This window comes from Boleophthalmus pectinirostris, unplaced genomic scaffold, assembly GCF_026225935.1.
Source record: "Boleophthalmus pectinirostris isolate CB_2022bp ecotype Guang Dong unplaced genomic scaffold, ASM2622593v1 HiC_scaffold_19, whole genome shotgun sequence".
Lineage (NCBI taxonomy): Eukaryota > Metazoa > Chordata > Actinopteri > Gobiiformes > Gobiidae > Boleophthalmus > Boleophthalmus pectinirostris.
In genome coordinates this window covers 21540327-21554789 of record NW_026571140.1, presented here as the reverse complement: position 1 = coordinate 21554789, position 14463 = coordinate 21540327, and the positions used below count along the sequence as shown (strand labels likewise).

At 36.0% G+C, this 14463-nt stretch overlaps 4 protein-coding genes across 4 annotated transcripts; 2 read left to right on the top strand and 2 right to left on the bottom strand.

The window, feature by feature from the left end:
- Positions 1 to 415: 415 nt before the first annotated feature.
- gins2 (GINS complex subunit 2) lies at positions 416 to 2981 on the bottom strand. Its single transcript, XM_055154724.1, is given in 6 exon segments — positions 416 to 1846; positions 2013 to 2139; positions 2260 to 2359; positions 2431 to 2481; positions 2484 to 2544; positions 2645 to 2981. Coding segments are annotated over 6 exon segments (558 nt in total). The 5' UTR covers positions 2735 to 2981; the 3' UTR covers positions 416 to 1717.
- Positions 2982 to 3160: 179 nt separating this feature from the next.
- emc8 (ER membrane protein complex subunit 8) lies at positions 3161 to 5331 on the bottom strand. Its single transcript, XM_020941655.2, has 5 exons — positions 4799 to 5331; positions 4492 to 4568; positions 4329 to 4398; positions 4136 to 4230; positions 3161 to 3946 (listed from the first exon to the last, which is right to left on the bottom strand). Exons 1-5 carry the CDS (start codon positions 5009 to 5011, stop codon positions 3787 to 3789), a joined length of 615 nt encoding a protein of 204 aa, XP_020797314.1. The 5' UTR covers positions 5012 to 5331; the 3' UTR covers positions 3161 to 3786.
- Position 5332: 1 nt separating this feature from the next.
- LOC110175297 (cytochrome c oxidase subunit 4 isoform 1, mitochondrial) lies at positions 5333 to 7276 on the top strand. The gene is made up of 5 exons (XM_020941450.2): positions 5333 to 5413; positions 5998 to 6074; positions 6168 to 6332; positions 6764 to 6895; positions 6969 to 7276. The coding sequence occupies exons 2-5, from the start codon at positions 5999 to 6001 to the stop codon at positions 7103 to 7105; spliced, it is 510 nt and encodes a 169-aa protein (XP_020797109.1). The 5' UTR covers positions 5333 to 5413; position 5998; the 3' UTR covers positions 7106 to 7276.
- A 314-nt stretch (positions 7277 to 7590) lies between these two features.
- On the top strand, positions 7591 to 14017 carry dusp22a (dual specificity phosphatase 22a). Its single transcript, XM_020941481.2, has 7 exons — positions 7591 to 7873; positions 9252 to 9285; positions 9469 to 9551; positions 9779 to 9828; positions 11526 to 11600; positions 11677 to 11848; positions 13176 to 14017. Exons 1-7 carry the CDS (start codon positions 7853 to 7855, stop codon positions 13374 to 13376), a joined length of 636 nt encoding a protein of 211 aa, XP_020797140.1. The 5' UTR covers positions 7591 to 7852; the 3' UTR covers positions 13377 to 14017.
- Positions 14018 to 14463: the final 446 nt, after the last annotated feature.

Genomic DNA, 14463 nt, shown 5'->3' with positions numbered 1-14463 from the left:
GGTGGACTTGAAATTTTTGGGACATACATACAATTCCAAGCACAGCACCAGGGCATTACCAGCATCCTACTTTTTAAATTCACTAAGAAAAGCATTTTTTCCCCAATGCTATTGTCCTTCGCTTGTACAAGTGACTCATAAAAGTATCTTGACAAATGTTTGTTCAGCAACTGTCTGGAAAGAGTGAAGTGCGCTCAGAGTATTATAAACCCTCAACTGCACCGTGGGCGCATCTCATTTCACAGGGAGGAGAGAGGAGTGGAGAAGAGAAGCAAGAAATACATGCCGAGGATGAATGGGACAGTTTTTCCTCAGGTGCTGGTTCTGACAAAAATGACCTTAGAATGAAGACTATACTAAAGATTATTTCAGATTATTATTCCAGAAATTTTAACTCAAAGTAAGACAACATATCTATATTCAGGCAAATGTGTTGTAACATTTTTATTAGTTTAAATGTCAAATTCAGGATTTCGTAACATGTCAAAAATGCTTTGCTGCTGTACTTGTGTAATTGCAACAATACAAAAACCTCACTGTGAGACAATTATTTGAACTGATGTCTGCCTCTTGAACCCTCACTCCGATTTACATTGTGGTTTGCTTCCCTCGCCTCCTCTGAACTTTGGGACACCACTTAAAATGGCACATTGGATCAACAGCTGAAAAATAGAGGATCGAGGAGAGAAATCGAGAAGGAAGCAAGGAAAGAGAAATGAGATGTGCTCTATGTTGACATTTATGGGACAATATGGCTTCATATGAAAAAATCATGCAGCTCATCCACTGCAGCATGAACTGGGAGGCAAAATAGAGCATTTAAAAGGTACTTTAACTCTATTGGATGGTGTTAAGTCCTGTTCACCAGTTGAAGAAATTAAAGCCTGTTTACTGTGCCAAGTATTGAAATATATTTCTGATGACCTTCATTTTATTGACAATATATTCTGGCTCTAAACATGCCTGAGTGTCACCTAGGAACCACAGTGAAATGGTTTGTACATTTTGTTGCACAATGATGGCAAAAGCATTGATTTAATTTAATGAAACTAAGAGTCTGAAGTTGTTAAACGTTTATATAATACAAACATTTTATCACATACGTTTTCTATTAAAAGGGTCAGTCCATATGAAATCAGCTGCCCTCCCCTATGAGCCTTCTCAGATTTGGCTGAGAGAAAAAAATTTAAAAATCTAAAATTACCAAATGAAACAATCTCAAATTTTAGCTCAATCCCTTGAGTCGTTCCTGAGTTATGGCTCATTGAAATTTTGGGGCCATGCTCACTTTTTCTGAAGCCTTAATTTATAAGCATGTTTGAGAGACCATAACTCCATAAAAAAATAGAGCTAGGAAGCTGAAAATGTGTATTATTGTAGATTCTTGGTAATAGATTATGAATCTGTTGCCCCATAATAAAGATACCCAATACTTGACAATAGACCAAAGAACCTACAATAATACAGTTTCATTTTTTATGAAGTTATGGTCTCTCAAAAATGCTTTTAAATTAAGGCGAGCATGGCCCCAAAATTTCAAGGGGCCATAACTCAGGAACGACTCAAGGGATTGAGCTGAGATTCTTTTTTTTTTTTGGTGATTTTAGATTTTATTTTTTATTTTATTTTTCCAGCCAAATCCGAGATGGCTCATAGGGGAGATTCCTTGAAAATGGCTGATTTCATACGGACTGACCCTAAAATTAGCACACAACTATCAATAGTCATTGAACTGTCCTTTAGTTGAGTCAGGCTGGAGATTGGAGCGTAGTTTATACATGCAGTTCAAAGAGTCAAGAAGAAATGCTCGGATGGTATTGATTTCCATTAAGGTCAGGTTGTCAAGCTACAAAAAATAAATACAGTGTAAAAATACATAATTATTATATTCTTGATCTTCATTTAATATCTCCGCGTATTTGCATTAACGGCATTTATTTTATAATATTGTGCCTGTTTTAATAGTGAGCTCAAGCTGTCAAATGAAATGGGCACAAATGGTATTTTCATACCTTGGCATGAGCCTCCTGCTGATTGATGAAGCTGTCTGCAGAGAGGCGCAGTTTGGCAATACGGGTATCCCAAATATCCTTTACTAAAGTGCGAATTTCATCAGCCTTTGGAATGTTGTCTGATGCACTTAAAATGGGAAACACACACAAACAATTGTTAACTTAATAAGAGATATCAGTGGCCTACAGATTAACAATGATTATTAATGCTGACTGTATTATGCATTGCGTGTGCAGTATATCTTACTGATTTAGCAGCAGTTTTGTCAACTCCATATAGTATGGGCTAGGAACAGGTGTAAATGTATCTTCTTTTCTTTCAAGTTCGCGCATTTCCTCCAGTTTGTCTACACAAAAAATACTGTTGGTTATATGGCAGTAGTAATGTTACATTTGGTAAAATCATGATCTAACTTACCAACATCCATCCATTCAGGGGGTACAATGCTGCATTTCTGACGCTGTTTAAATTAAGAGCCAACCACACAGGAACATTAACGGGAAGCCCAGGGTTAAAGGGACCTAGATCTCCCTGAAACATGACATTGAAACACAATATAAAAACAGACATATATCTATATTGATAACTCCATGCTAATCTACCCAACTGAAGACGCATAACGTTAACTTACCCCGATTAAATATATTTTGTCTAGACTGAAATTCGGTATTATTTGAATCACTTCCTTCTCCGCTATAAACTCTACTTCAGATGCGTTCATATTATGAACTGATAAGAAATCTCAACTCTATCCTTTATGTCTCAAAACAACTATTTCCCGCGTACTGCCATGCGGAAAACCAAGATTTCGCAGGTCTCGAGCGCGTTCTCGCGAGACGTAAACGTAAGTTCCATACACATGCACATTATATAAATCCATGCCAAATATATGATGTGCACATTATGTTATTTTAATAGAGCCATGGATGTACACGAGTGAATGTAATATGAAGGGTAAAAAAATGTCACTGCAGGTAAAACTGGATCATTTCTACATACATGGATTAGGAAGTGAATGAAAAGCAGTTGCGGGTACAATCCACTGTGTGGAGATGTTTATCAATTTACGAAAAATATACCTGGATTTTTTGAATGTTTTGTTTCGTTTTATCGTCAGTTGGTTAATAAACGAATTACTCAGTCAGTCTTTCTCAAAATATTAAAGTTTATTTATGAAGGAAAGCTCAAACCAAGCAGCACATCAAACATGAAAATAAAAATGTTCTAATTTTCTGTATTTGCCAGTTTATTAGCATCATCCCCCCACCACCCACTGGTACAGTAAAAACAGTTTAAATCGTACTGTCTAAAGAAATAAAATGCATCCCTTTAAAACGGCAGTCCCTAAACTATAATAAAAGAAAAGCCATTGAATCCATGCCAATGCCTAAAATAGGCACAACCTTGGAAGCAGAAACCATTACACTTTTTAAACATACTGAATATATATTAATAAAAGGTAATTTTGTTTTTATGATTTAAAATCTAATTTTAGGCACATAACTACAAATTGTCACAAACATTTGCATTAAAAACCTTAGTCTAGTCTTACCTAAATATTAGTCTCAAAATGTGCCAATTGTACACTATTGTGCTTGCCCTTTGAGGTTTGGCTCATTTTTCCTCAAGTATCAACAGGAAACCCCCTTGATAAAACAAAGACTAGCCCAAGCTTTCTGCACTTCTCTCCCTTATACAAATAGTGCATGCTAAAATGGCACCAATAAATCTTGGTCTAAGGTTATCGAGAAAGCTGGCATAACAAAGCACTAGTTAGCAGAGATCCAAGACCGACTTGTTGATCACAGGATTGGTCCAATCATTTCGCAGATCATCCAAGTGATTGTCAAAGTCAATAAGATTTTCATAGCATCGGCTCTCTAGAAGAGCTGATGTAATCTTCTGTGCTTCGTGCCAGTCTTCAAATGAGTCACTGATAAATAAAATATTTTTAAAAAGTAAAATATGTTAGGGACAAACAATAGATAACTGTGCATGTATAATCATATTCTGGTTGGTTGCATGACATGTTATTTAAATGATTTTAGCTGAACTAACTGTAGACTCTTTCAATAGTAAGTACACTTCTCTCTGATAATCTGAAGAGAACCAGAAAACTTACGCTGTAACATCTCTGCTTTTCCATTTGTTTTCATGATGATCATAGATAATAACTATAGGCTCAAAGCAACTCACTGTTAATCTACTGTTATCCACCTGAAACAGTCAAAGGCATAGACAAATTAATGTCATTTAATGGAGAATTAAAATGAAAATTTGCTTAAACCTGTGTTAGAAGCTATATGCCCACATACCATAATGATTGCAGCTTCACTAAAGTTGTCAGAAATCCTGGAAGCTACTTTTTCAGCAAACTGATTAAGTCTGCAATCAGAACCACATATTTATATTATAAAAATAAAAAACGCTATTTTATCCAACTATATTCAGACAGCTGTTCAGACAGCAAATATGTACCTTGAATCCTTTGAGCGTTGATTTGCTTGATAATATCCAGAGATAACATAGTTATTCTCTTTGCACCAAGTGTCAATCTGTAATAAAAGCATATACAATAATTACAATAGATACTCCTTTGATATCATTTATTTTTTAAAATGTTCTGTGAAGTAAAGCATGCACTGATTAATCTACATTCTGTGTATTTCAGCTGTTCTGTACAATGCATGCTTACTGCAGATATACTGTACCTCCATAAATAAAATAATTTAGAATATAAATAAAAACACGTGTCCGTGCATGTTTGGTATAGAAATGCTCTTACCAGTGTCAAAGCGACTTCAAGCATTGGTGCCAAAGCCAGAGTACCATGGAACAGTGGAACACAGTCTACGCATAGAGCTATGTGATTCTGACTGTCTTTCTTTTTGTCTTTCGGCTTTTCAGCGACTAGTAGCCCATTTACGGCACAATGAGGATACTTAGCAGCATGTAAAAGCATTTTACAGTAAGCCTGACTCGTCAGCTGAATAGGCATATTTAGAGCCGACAATGACAGAATTAATAAAAATACAAATTACACGAGTTGCTGTTACGTACTATTGAGCCACACTCTGCTAGCATTAGCTAACAACCCATGTGAAGTGCACAAAAGTAGCTTTCAACTCATGCTAACCCTCAAACTAACTCGTCGAAGATAATTTCAATGGATGCAAGCACACGCGGACTGGACATAGAAAGGCCAGTTTAACGAAATGAATTAGTGAATAAGATATAATCGAGCCATACGAGCTAATCTTAAATCCCCCTTCCACTTGTTTCACCGGTGTGCCGTAAACTAAAACAAAGTGACGTGAAACGTGCCGTCCTCGTTGTCTCTTCCGGCCGCAGCTCCGCCGATTTCCTTTCACACTCAGGAGCGACGGGCGAACAAGATAAAGTAGGTTGCATTTTTGTTAAACTTTTCTGTTGGCTATAGTATCGTATATAACCTTTCAGACGCAGTGGCGGTACAGCTGTTGTATAACATATATTCTACAACAAGAGTATTCCCTCGAAATACATTTCATATAGATGACTTTGTCAATGCCCGCAGTTGTTCCGAGATGCTAAATTGTATGCTACTATTAGCAAAGGATCGCTGACGTTTTGATATACACACAAACATTAAATCCTCTCTAAAGATACAGTGCCCGTTTTTGTCTGTGTAATGTTTAAGGTTGAACAGTCCTGCCTTACATATAAGTCTCTCTGGTTCTTTATTGACTGAGGGAACATCTTTGTCGCACACATGACCTTGTGTTGGCACCAAACTAGCATTAGCTTAGCTTAGCCAATCGATATATGGTAGAAGTAACGTTAAAAGACACAAATTCCACATAAAAAGTTTCTGAAAATGTCTGTAAACCACATTAAAATAATCATATTTAGCCATGGTGTTGCAGTGTTGTAGTAGTGTTTATGGGTGCATACAGTTGTACATATTGTATTATTCTTCATTGTGATATCTGTTTTTATTCCCAGAATGCTGGCATCCAGAGCTCTTAGCCTCGTCAGCAAACGTGCTATTTCAACCTCTGTCTGTCTACGTGGGGGACATGGTAAGAGTACAACCACAAAGGCACATTTATAGTTTTTGTTTGAAATAATTGTTTGAATTTAACCTCACTAATCTATATTATTATTTCCTGCAGGTGTTGCTAAGGTTGAGGACTATACACTCCCTGTCTACTTTGACAGGCGTGAGAATCCTCTTCCAGATATCAGCTATGTGCAGACACTAAGTCCAGAGCAGATATCTCTCAAAGAGAAGGAGAAGGGCTCATGGGTATCCCTATCCAATGAAGAGAAAGTTGCATGTAAGAGACAGGATATACAGTATTAAATGTTGGCACAGATTTTTTAAATCCAGACGAAGCAATGGCGGACAACCACAGAACATCATTGAAATTATGACAGAGGTTCTAACTGTCCCTATTACAACAAAATACAGTATTCAATATTACAGTGATGACACTATAATCATTTGTAGCCAGTTAATTCCATTTGTGAGTGTTTAATCAAAGTTACATTGTTATAAATACCTTTATATGGTGGATTATGGTTAAGGTAGCAAACCTTTAGTAAATCTATTAAATGAAGTAAGATGTCACTTGAACAGACATTGCCTTTGAAACTAAGTCAGCCAATAACTCATTCTATAAAATGTATCTCACATCATATTGTCTTGTTCAGTTATTTCAATATTGCATAAGGTGAAATTTAATGTATAATGGTTTCTTCTGTTCAGTGTACCGGATCAGCTTTAAGCAGAGTTTTGCTGAGATGAATCAAGGGTCATCTGAATGGAAGTCTGTGTTTGGAGGAGTGCTGTTTTTTGTCGGTTTCACTGGCCTGGTTGTGCTGTGGCAGCGAAAATATGGTGAATAATATAAATAGAAGAGAAATTATTTTTGTATATGGACATTAATTGTTAATGTTTTTCTTCCCCATAGTGTATGGGCCAGTCCCATCCACATTTGATGATGAATTTAAAGGAAAAGAGTTGCAGCGGATGCTGGATATGAGAATCAACCCAGTGGAGGGCTTTTCAGCCAAGTGGGACTATGAAAATAAGCAGTGGAAAAAGTAAACAACCAAGAGGACCATTGTACTTACTTTACTTGAAGACCATAAAAGATAGTCAGGAAAACTTTTACTTCTGTATTTATCAATTGTTCAAATTACCTCAGTTGTACATTTTGGAAGACCACTTCCTCTTAAGGTCACTGTATTATATTGAGAAATAAAACTAAAGTTAAAAGCCTTGCCTCTTTTTTTTTTTTTTAGGTTTTAAGTTTTAAAGCAGTCTTAACCAAATTAAAATTGTATATGGCCAAAATATGAGAATTTGATCATAACTGGCCTTGTCTAGGGGCGGGAGTTATTCTGGCCATCATCTATTTGAATTGTGCTCATTTTTAATCCAGTAATTAGACTTGGTTTAGCAGTGAGAGTGTTTTGGGTTAGTGCTTTCCTGTACGGTGTGTGTGTGATCAGCGGTAAACTGGAGCGTAAAGGCCCTCTGAAGGTTAAACGAGGCACAGCAGCCGTGATGTCACTTACCGGATGAGCCTGCTGTTGCAGTTGTTTCACGTCAAAACAATCCGGAAGACGATAACCTACAGCATGAAGGAATGGTCTGCACGTATTTGCTATTATACGGCGATACCGAAGTTTTAATTTCTATGTAATAATGCAAGCTAACTATGACAATAGCTCAAATGGTTAGTCTTTAATAAGTCATTCAATTTGTTGCATCCGAAGTCCACACCTTAGCACAGGCTACCTCTGTCCTCAGATCAGTGCTGTAGCTTATTGCGCTCAATTTGTAGTCATTATGGGGAATGGGATGAACAAGGTAAGAATCTCAACTAAGTGTGAAATATTTCCATTAACGATGTTACTTTATGCTACTGCTGACGTCATGTTTTAGGCTCAAATTTGAACTTTGAATCTGTAGGATACTGTATTATGAAACAACTATGTCCTCTGATGGTAGTAATACAAATGACTGAGACGTTGTCTATCAGGACTCTTAGTACATTGTGAATTTGCTGCATTTCTATTATTTATTTTTATTTATACTATCAAAGAGGCTGTTTTGCAGGTGCTAAAATCTAAATACCATAACCTAGTGAAATAGACTAGAGCAGACATGTCAAAGTCAGGCCTGGGGGCCAAATTTGGCCCGCGATATAATTATATTTGGCCCACGAGATCATATCAAATATGTATTAGAGCTGGCCTGCCGGCTACATATAATTTATATCTTTATAGCCTATTTAAAAAAAAGTTATTATTTTATATTGTGCTTGTTCTGGAGTTAGTGTTTAAGCAAAACTATTATTAAACATTTATTTTAATAATAAAAAATAAAAAAAAAGGTTTAACATTATATATATCTCGAAAGAAGAGAAAATATGCAGATGTTGTCAAAATGTTTCAATAAATATTTAGTTTGGCCCACGATTTAGTCCCAGTTTTTAATTTTGGCCCTCTGTGACTTTGAATTTGACACCCCTGGACTAGAGAAATTAATGTCCAATGTCTTTAATTATTGCAAGTTTTTCCATCATTGCAAGTGTTTCCAGGAAACATAGGGGAACAGTGAAGTGATGGCTTCCAAGAGCACCCTTGGTTTTCTTCTTAAAGGTTTTAATTTGTTTCAGATCAGGGTAATATGGTACAAAGGAAATATGTTTCTTTTCTAGAGGTGTGCCTGATCTGGCAGGGGTGTTATAATATAGACAGTATTCTCTGATCACTATTGTAATCCCTCTCCATCTCTGATGAGATCATAGAGGTTGTGAGTAGCTCCAAGTATTTAGGAATGTACATTACTAAATTTAAACCGGAGACTTTATGAGTATATCAGGAGCTCAGACAAGATCTTATTTTAGGATTTTTACATATAAATAATATACTTATAACTATACATATAATATTTAATTACATACACTTCATTTAACTCCTCGATTACTCCATAAACATTGAAGGAATGAAAATGTAAACCCAGTTTCTTTCTGTAACTTTTAATCTTGTTACAGTGTTGGTCTATCTAACAAAGCCTTAGTGCTCCAGACCTTGTATGGTGGTTTCCTTTTTGCTGCTACTTAAGACTTAATCCCTAAATCCCAATCTGGCTGCATTGGCTTCAGTCATTTGTTCCTTTCTGGAGACGCCAGTTTCCCTGAGCTAATGTCTTTTCAAAACACATTATGTCTGTTGTTTCACAGGTTGTTGATGGGCTCTTCCTTGGTAACATAAGAGGTGAGTTAATCTCTTTACTGTAAAATTATTTATGTTTGTTACATAAAAAGTTTTATATTTTGAACTTTAGTTTATAAAGGACTAGGTTAGGGACATTGTCAAATATTACTGTTAAAACTGTAATCTGTGCAAAACATTTTAATAAAAGTTCTGAACGTAACTTTACACTTGTTACTTTTATAGATTCAGAGGACAGAGAAAGTCTGTCAAAAAACGGAATCACACACATTTTGTCTGTGCACAACAATGCCAAGCCTGTGTATGAGGTAAGTTTCCAACAGTTTTAGTATTCTGTCTGAGAAATACTTTAGTCTCAGTAACAGTGTTGTCCACATGGGGGTGGTAACATACTACAGTTGAGATATTGAATGCATAGTCAAGTACTGGGTTGGAGCAGTGATGTGGCATTAAAGTACAGAGAAAACTAAACCACCTGTTTACGTTCCTTGTGTCCATCTTAATTTAAATATCATTGCTTATGCACTGTTTTTAGGATATGACCTACCTTTGTATTCATGCAGATGATGCCGCCAGTCAAAACTTGTGAGTGAATTTTTTTTCTGTTATTATTATCAGATGTAAGACTGTGAACTGACCATTGATAAAAGCCAGGACTAGTAATGAGGTGATGATTAAGGTATAATGCTGTAAAATGGCAATATCAATGTCATGTGGATGGGCTTCATGGTGGTATTGACAGCGCATTTATTTGACTGGGTTTGTAGAAAAAGCAGCACATATCACAGCCTTCAGTTCATGAATAAATTTTTTGGTCAACATATACCTGTCATGCCACAGGGGTAAATACGCAGAAAGGAATATTTTGATGTCTTGTTTTATTTCAGGTTTCTTATGGCAACTGTGTTTCCCCAAAACTCTGCACAGCAATGTAGTGCATAAAAAAGGAGCAATATATCATATACATGTACTTTTTTTTTTTTTTTTCAATTAAAGAGGTCCCTTTACTTACTTATTATATCATCCAATCCTTAGTGTGGACTAAGTAAAGAAAAATAAAACTGAAAGGTGTTTGGCTCCATTAAAATATGCATGGCATCCTCAGTAAACTTTCTCACCTATTTAGGTAATCATTGTCATTCAAGTCGGTAAGCTTTCTGCCACTTTAGATGCGTTAGATGTCTCTGCATAAAATTTAGAGAAAGTATTACAAATTCCAAAGATAGTGAAAAAAATTGTATAGGGGTTAGTGATAAACTAACAAATGTAGATCTTCACTTTACACTTGAATCCTTATTTTACATTTCATAATTAAGATACAGTTATGTGCTGCTTTTACAACACATGCCCTTTGAAGACAATTGACAGAGAATCAAAGTGAGACATTGCCCATTGATCTGGGATGGAGGTGTCTGACCTCTTGTTGCAATCAAGTGTCCTTCCCTTAGGCAGCAGAGGAAGGAAACCACAGGGTGACATCTGGCTGTTGGCCCGACCACCCTGAGTTTAATACACCCTTCTGTCACAATCACTGGTCTGACTAATGAGGCTAACTGTCAACCCACTACAGGCCTGCCTGACTTGAGCCGCAATGATAAGGATACATAAGCTTTGTTAACTACTATTGCCCCAAAGTTTGTTGTCTTTGTGCTGTACATGGACAAACAAAAGCATACTACCAAAAATAGTAGGCTGACCAGGGATTAACTGAAGGGAATTCATTTGCAGATGAGTGTAAGTTTGTAAAAATCAAAATGAAAAACTGAGCCAAATAACCACTTAGGATTGCTTGTCAACATTCCGCTTGTTGAAAACCCAAAACATTGTCACAAGGATTATTTTCTGCATATTAAACAAGACAGCCGGAAACCTCTGCTGCTTGGAAGACAGAACAAACTGCTGATGAGACATGTTTTTGAGAAAAGAGGTTGAATCTCAGGAAGACAGAAAAAGGAAAGCATTGGTCAGTCTATTTTAGCCCATAGTCTGTTAATCTGTCTGCTATTGAGAAACCAACATCTGCTCCATGGTTATCTGCTTTGTGTGGCTTGATTATGCAAAGGACCATCCATGTTTCCTGTCTGAGCAAGTGCCATTCACATCCACTGTGTCTGATGGCACATTGTTTATGTCCAAATTGTCACCTTCACCATTGCGTTATATGACAACAGTAAATAATATAAGAGCAAATATTTTCATATTATGTGCATTGTGACCTTTACTACTGAATTAATTAGAAACCGTTTTATGTTTAATACAGTAAGAAAGTATTGTATTTTCAGATTACAACATTTTAAAGATTCCATTGGCTTCATCCATGAGTGCCGTTTAAATGGAGGCGCATGTTTGGTTCACTGGTAGGTAATGATCATTTATTTAAGCCTAGAGCCTGCCTTGTGATCCTGTTCACTGTATGTTATTATATTGTGACAGTCTTGCAGGAGTATCTCGAAGCACTACGATGGTGGTGGCCTACCTAATGACAGTCACAAAGTTTAACTGGGAGGAATGCCTGTCTGCCATTAAAGCTGTTCGTTCATTTGTGGGTCCCAACTATGGCTTCCAGCAGCAGCTACAAGAATATCAATCAACTCTAGTTTCAGAGGTAAAGAAAACACTGACGCAAAGTAATTATCTTATTAGTTTGGGAAATGTTCTGCAAAACTTCAGTACTAGATTATTCACTTCACCTTTCAGTGTGGAAGATAATTGCTGGAAAGACCCAATGTAAACAAGCAGCTTGACTAGCCTGACTAACTGTTCTCTATTTTATACAAAACATTGCCATGTCAACACATATGAAGAAGATGGATTTACCATAGAACTAGCATTGCTTGCAACTGTTCATCACTAAACACATCAGAATATTTTATAATTTATATTTCACTTGTTCATTACACGGGCATCAACACAGTCAATTTTCTTTTGTTGTATCAATGCAGATTTAAACAAAATCAAGAAAGTAACACACTTAAAGAAAGCGTAAGCAAACTGTTGTTGTATGGTCACAGAAGTTATAAATGGCACTCTAAATTATGCCTTCTTGTATGTTTGAATGACTTACTGCTGTGGTAGGTTTAAGAAAAATGTATTAAAGTTGCTTTCTCGATGCTTTACAATCTCAAGGCTAAAAATGACTTAAATTAACGATTATTGAAATTAACAGAAATTTGTTGTCATCATTAGTTTGTAGTTTTCTAATCTTACAGTAGAGAATGTTTTTTCCATTGTTATGTATACATTTTTTTCTCACCCATGTGTGCATGACTTAATGACAATTGGCTGTGGATCGTGAGACGAAGAAGAGAAGGGGAACTGTTGGGGGGTTGCTCAGGTTGCATTAGCTTGGTACTCATTATCACGTGATAGGCCTTACAGTCAGCATCTTGCAACACAGCATGACTGAAAAAGTCTTTATTGTTTGTAGATTTCGAGGATTTAAGAGGAAATTGGTTTATGTGTCTGACTTTTCCCACATCTCAGAAGAGAAAGTAAAGAATCTCAGCAACAGAAATTGCATTTTTTTGATTGTAAAATATAAATATAGCAAAGTGTAGATTTTATGGCAATAACAGTCCATATTCATGCACATCTAGGAATCCCAATTTTTAACATTGAGATTACACAGAAACAGTTACTTTTTGTAGTTTAAAAACTGCTACTTCATAACTTCAAAAGTTGTACTGCTAAAATTAAACCATGCATACATTATCTGCAAGGTTTTGTCACAAACTCTTTTACTGTATTGCACAAATATATAGAATCATATAATCATCTGTTAATTTGATGACATTTAATGAGAAAAATTAAAAGTAGCCATGGTTAAGACTAAGTTCTGCAGCCCCTTTTTTTTTTGTATTTAACTGGCAATCTAATTAATTAAGACATGATGGTTTGCCTTTAAATTTGAAATAATTTTGTCTTTTCTGCAGTACCGAGCTTGGTTAGAGTCCAGTTTCCACCCAAGTCCTTTCAAAGACCAGGAGCAAGTGGGTGTGCTGCTGAGCCAGTACACAGAACAACAGGAAAGCCAGAGAAGAGGAGTGGACAATCGCTGGTCCAGTCATAGACGGGAAGACTGTGCTTTGCCCAATGATGATGATGATGATAATAACGATGAAGATAAGAGCTGAACTGCCACCACGACACTGTCACTTTAACATTGCTATCTGCAGAAGATTGTACCCCCTTCATTACCCCTTTATTCAGCCAAAGCCAATGTATGCATTCTTTGTTCACTTAGAAAAGTTTTAAAAACTCTGTTTATACCACGAATATATGAGTATATCATTAGGGTATTGGTCTTTTCACAGGCGCCTTAACACCTTAGCTATATTATATCACAAGTACTTCCAGCTTGGAAACTTTAAATTAATGTATAGTGATTTTTACATTTAAGAAATGTTTACCTCTGCTGTATTGATTGTTTTTTTTTAAAAACACTCTTACTAAAATGTCATTATTGAAAAGTGGACATATAGCCATACGAGTCATATTTCTATTTTTGTTACGCTAGTTGTAAATGTAATTGTTTTTATGTGACCTAAGCTGCCATAAAGAAAGCTGCCTCAAATGTAGCACAATAATGCAACATTTGATTATGTTTGTGGACAAATAAGAAGTAAACAGTGTCTGAAGGTTTGTGTTTTAGAAATGCTTTAGTCTTCCTGAACAATGCACATGCAATTCTTATTGTTTTGTCCTGATGGGAAACTGTATACAATGTGTTTTGGCAATAATAAAAAAGAGGCACACTAGTATTCTTTAGCTGTGATACAGTCTCTGTTGTTTGTTGAGATGTCTGTACATTACACTGCAAATTTTTTAGATTATACATGGGTGGTACATTTAGAATCAGGTTATGACTTAAATAAGAAAGGCAAGTGTGTAATTTCTAACCAACATTTTGATTTGATTAGATTGCATTGGATAGACTCTTTATAAAGCAGCTCAGTTTTCCAGTGAAACACCCTGCTTCTACACTTTGATTTAGAGCTGGTCAATATGGTGATAAAAATCAAATTGTGATCTCATACCTATCACAATCTGCGATTGTGATCAAATCATCATATCGTGATTCTGTTTTCTCTTACATGCAACTCTGCTCAAATAATGAGCCTTTTTCCCACCCACATGTCCTATTGGACATACTTTGGAATGTTTGAGTGAGTGGCAGGTGCATTTAATTGAACTGCAATCAAGCGTAGAGTTTCATAAGAA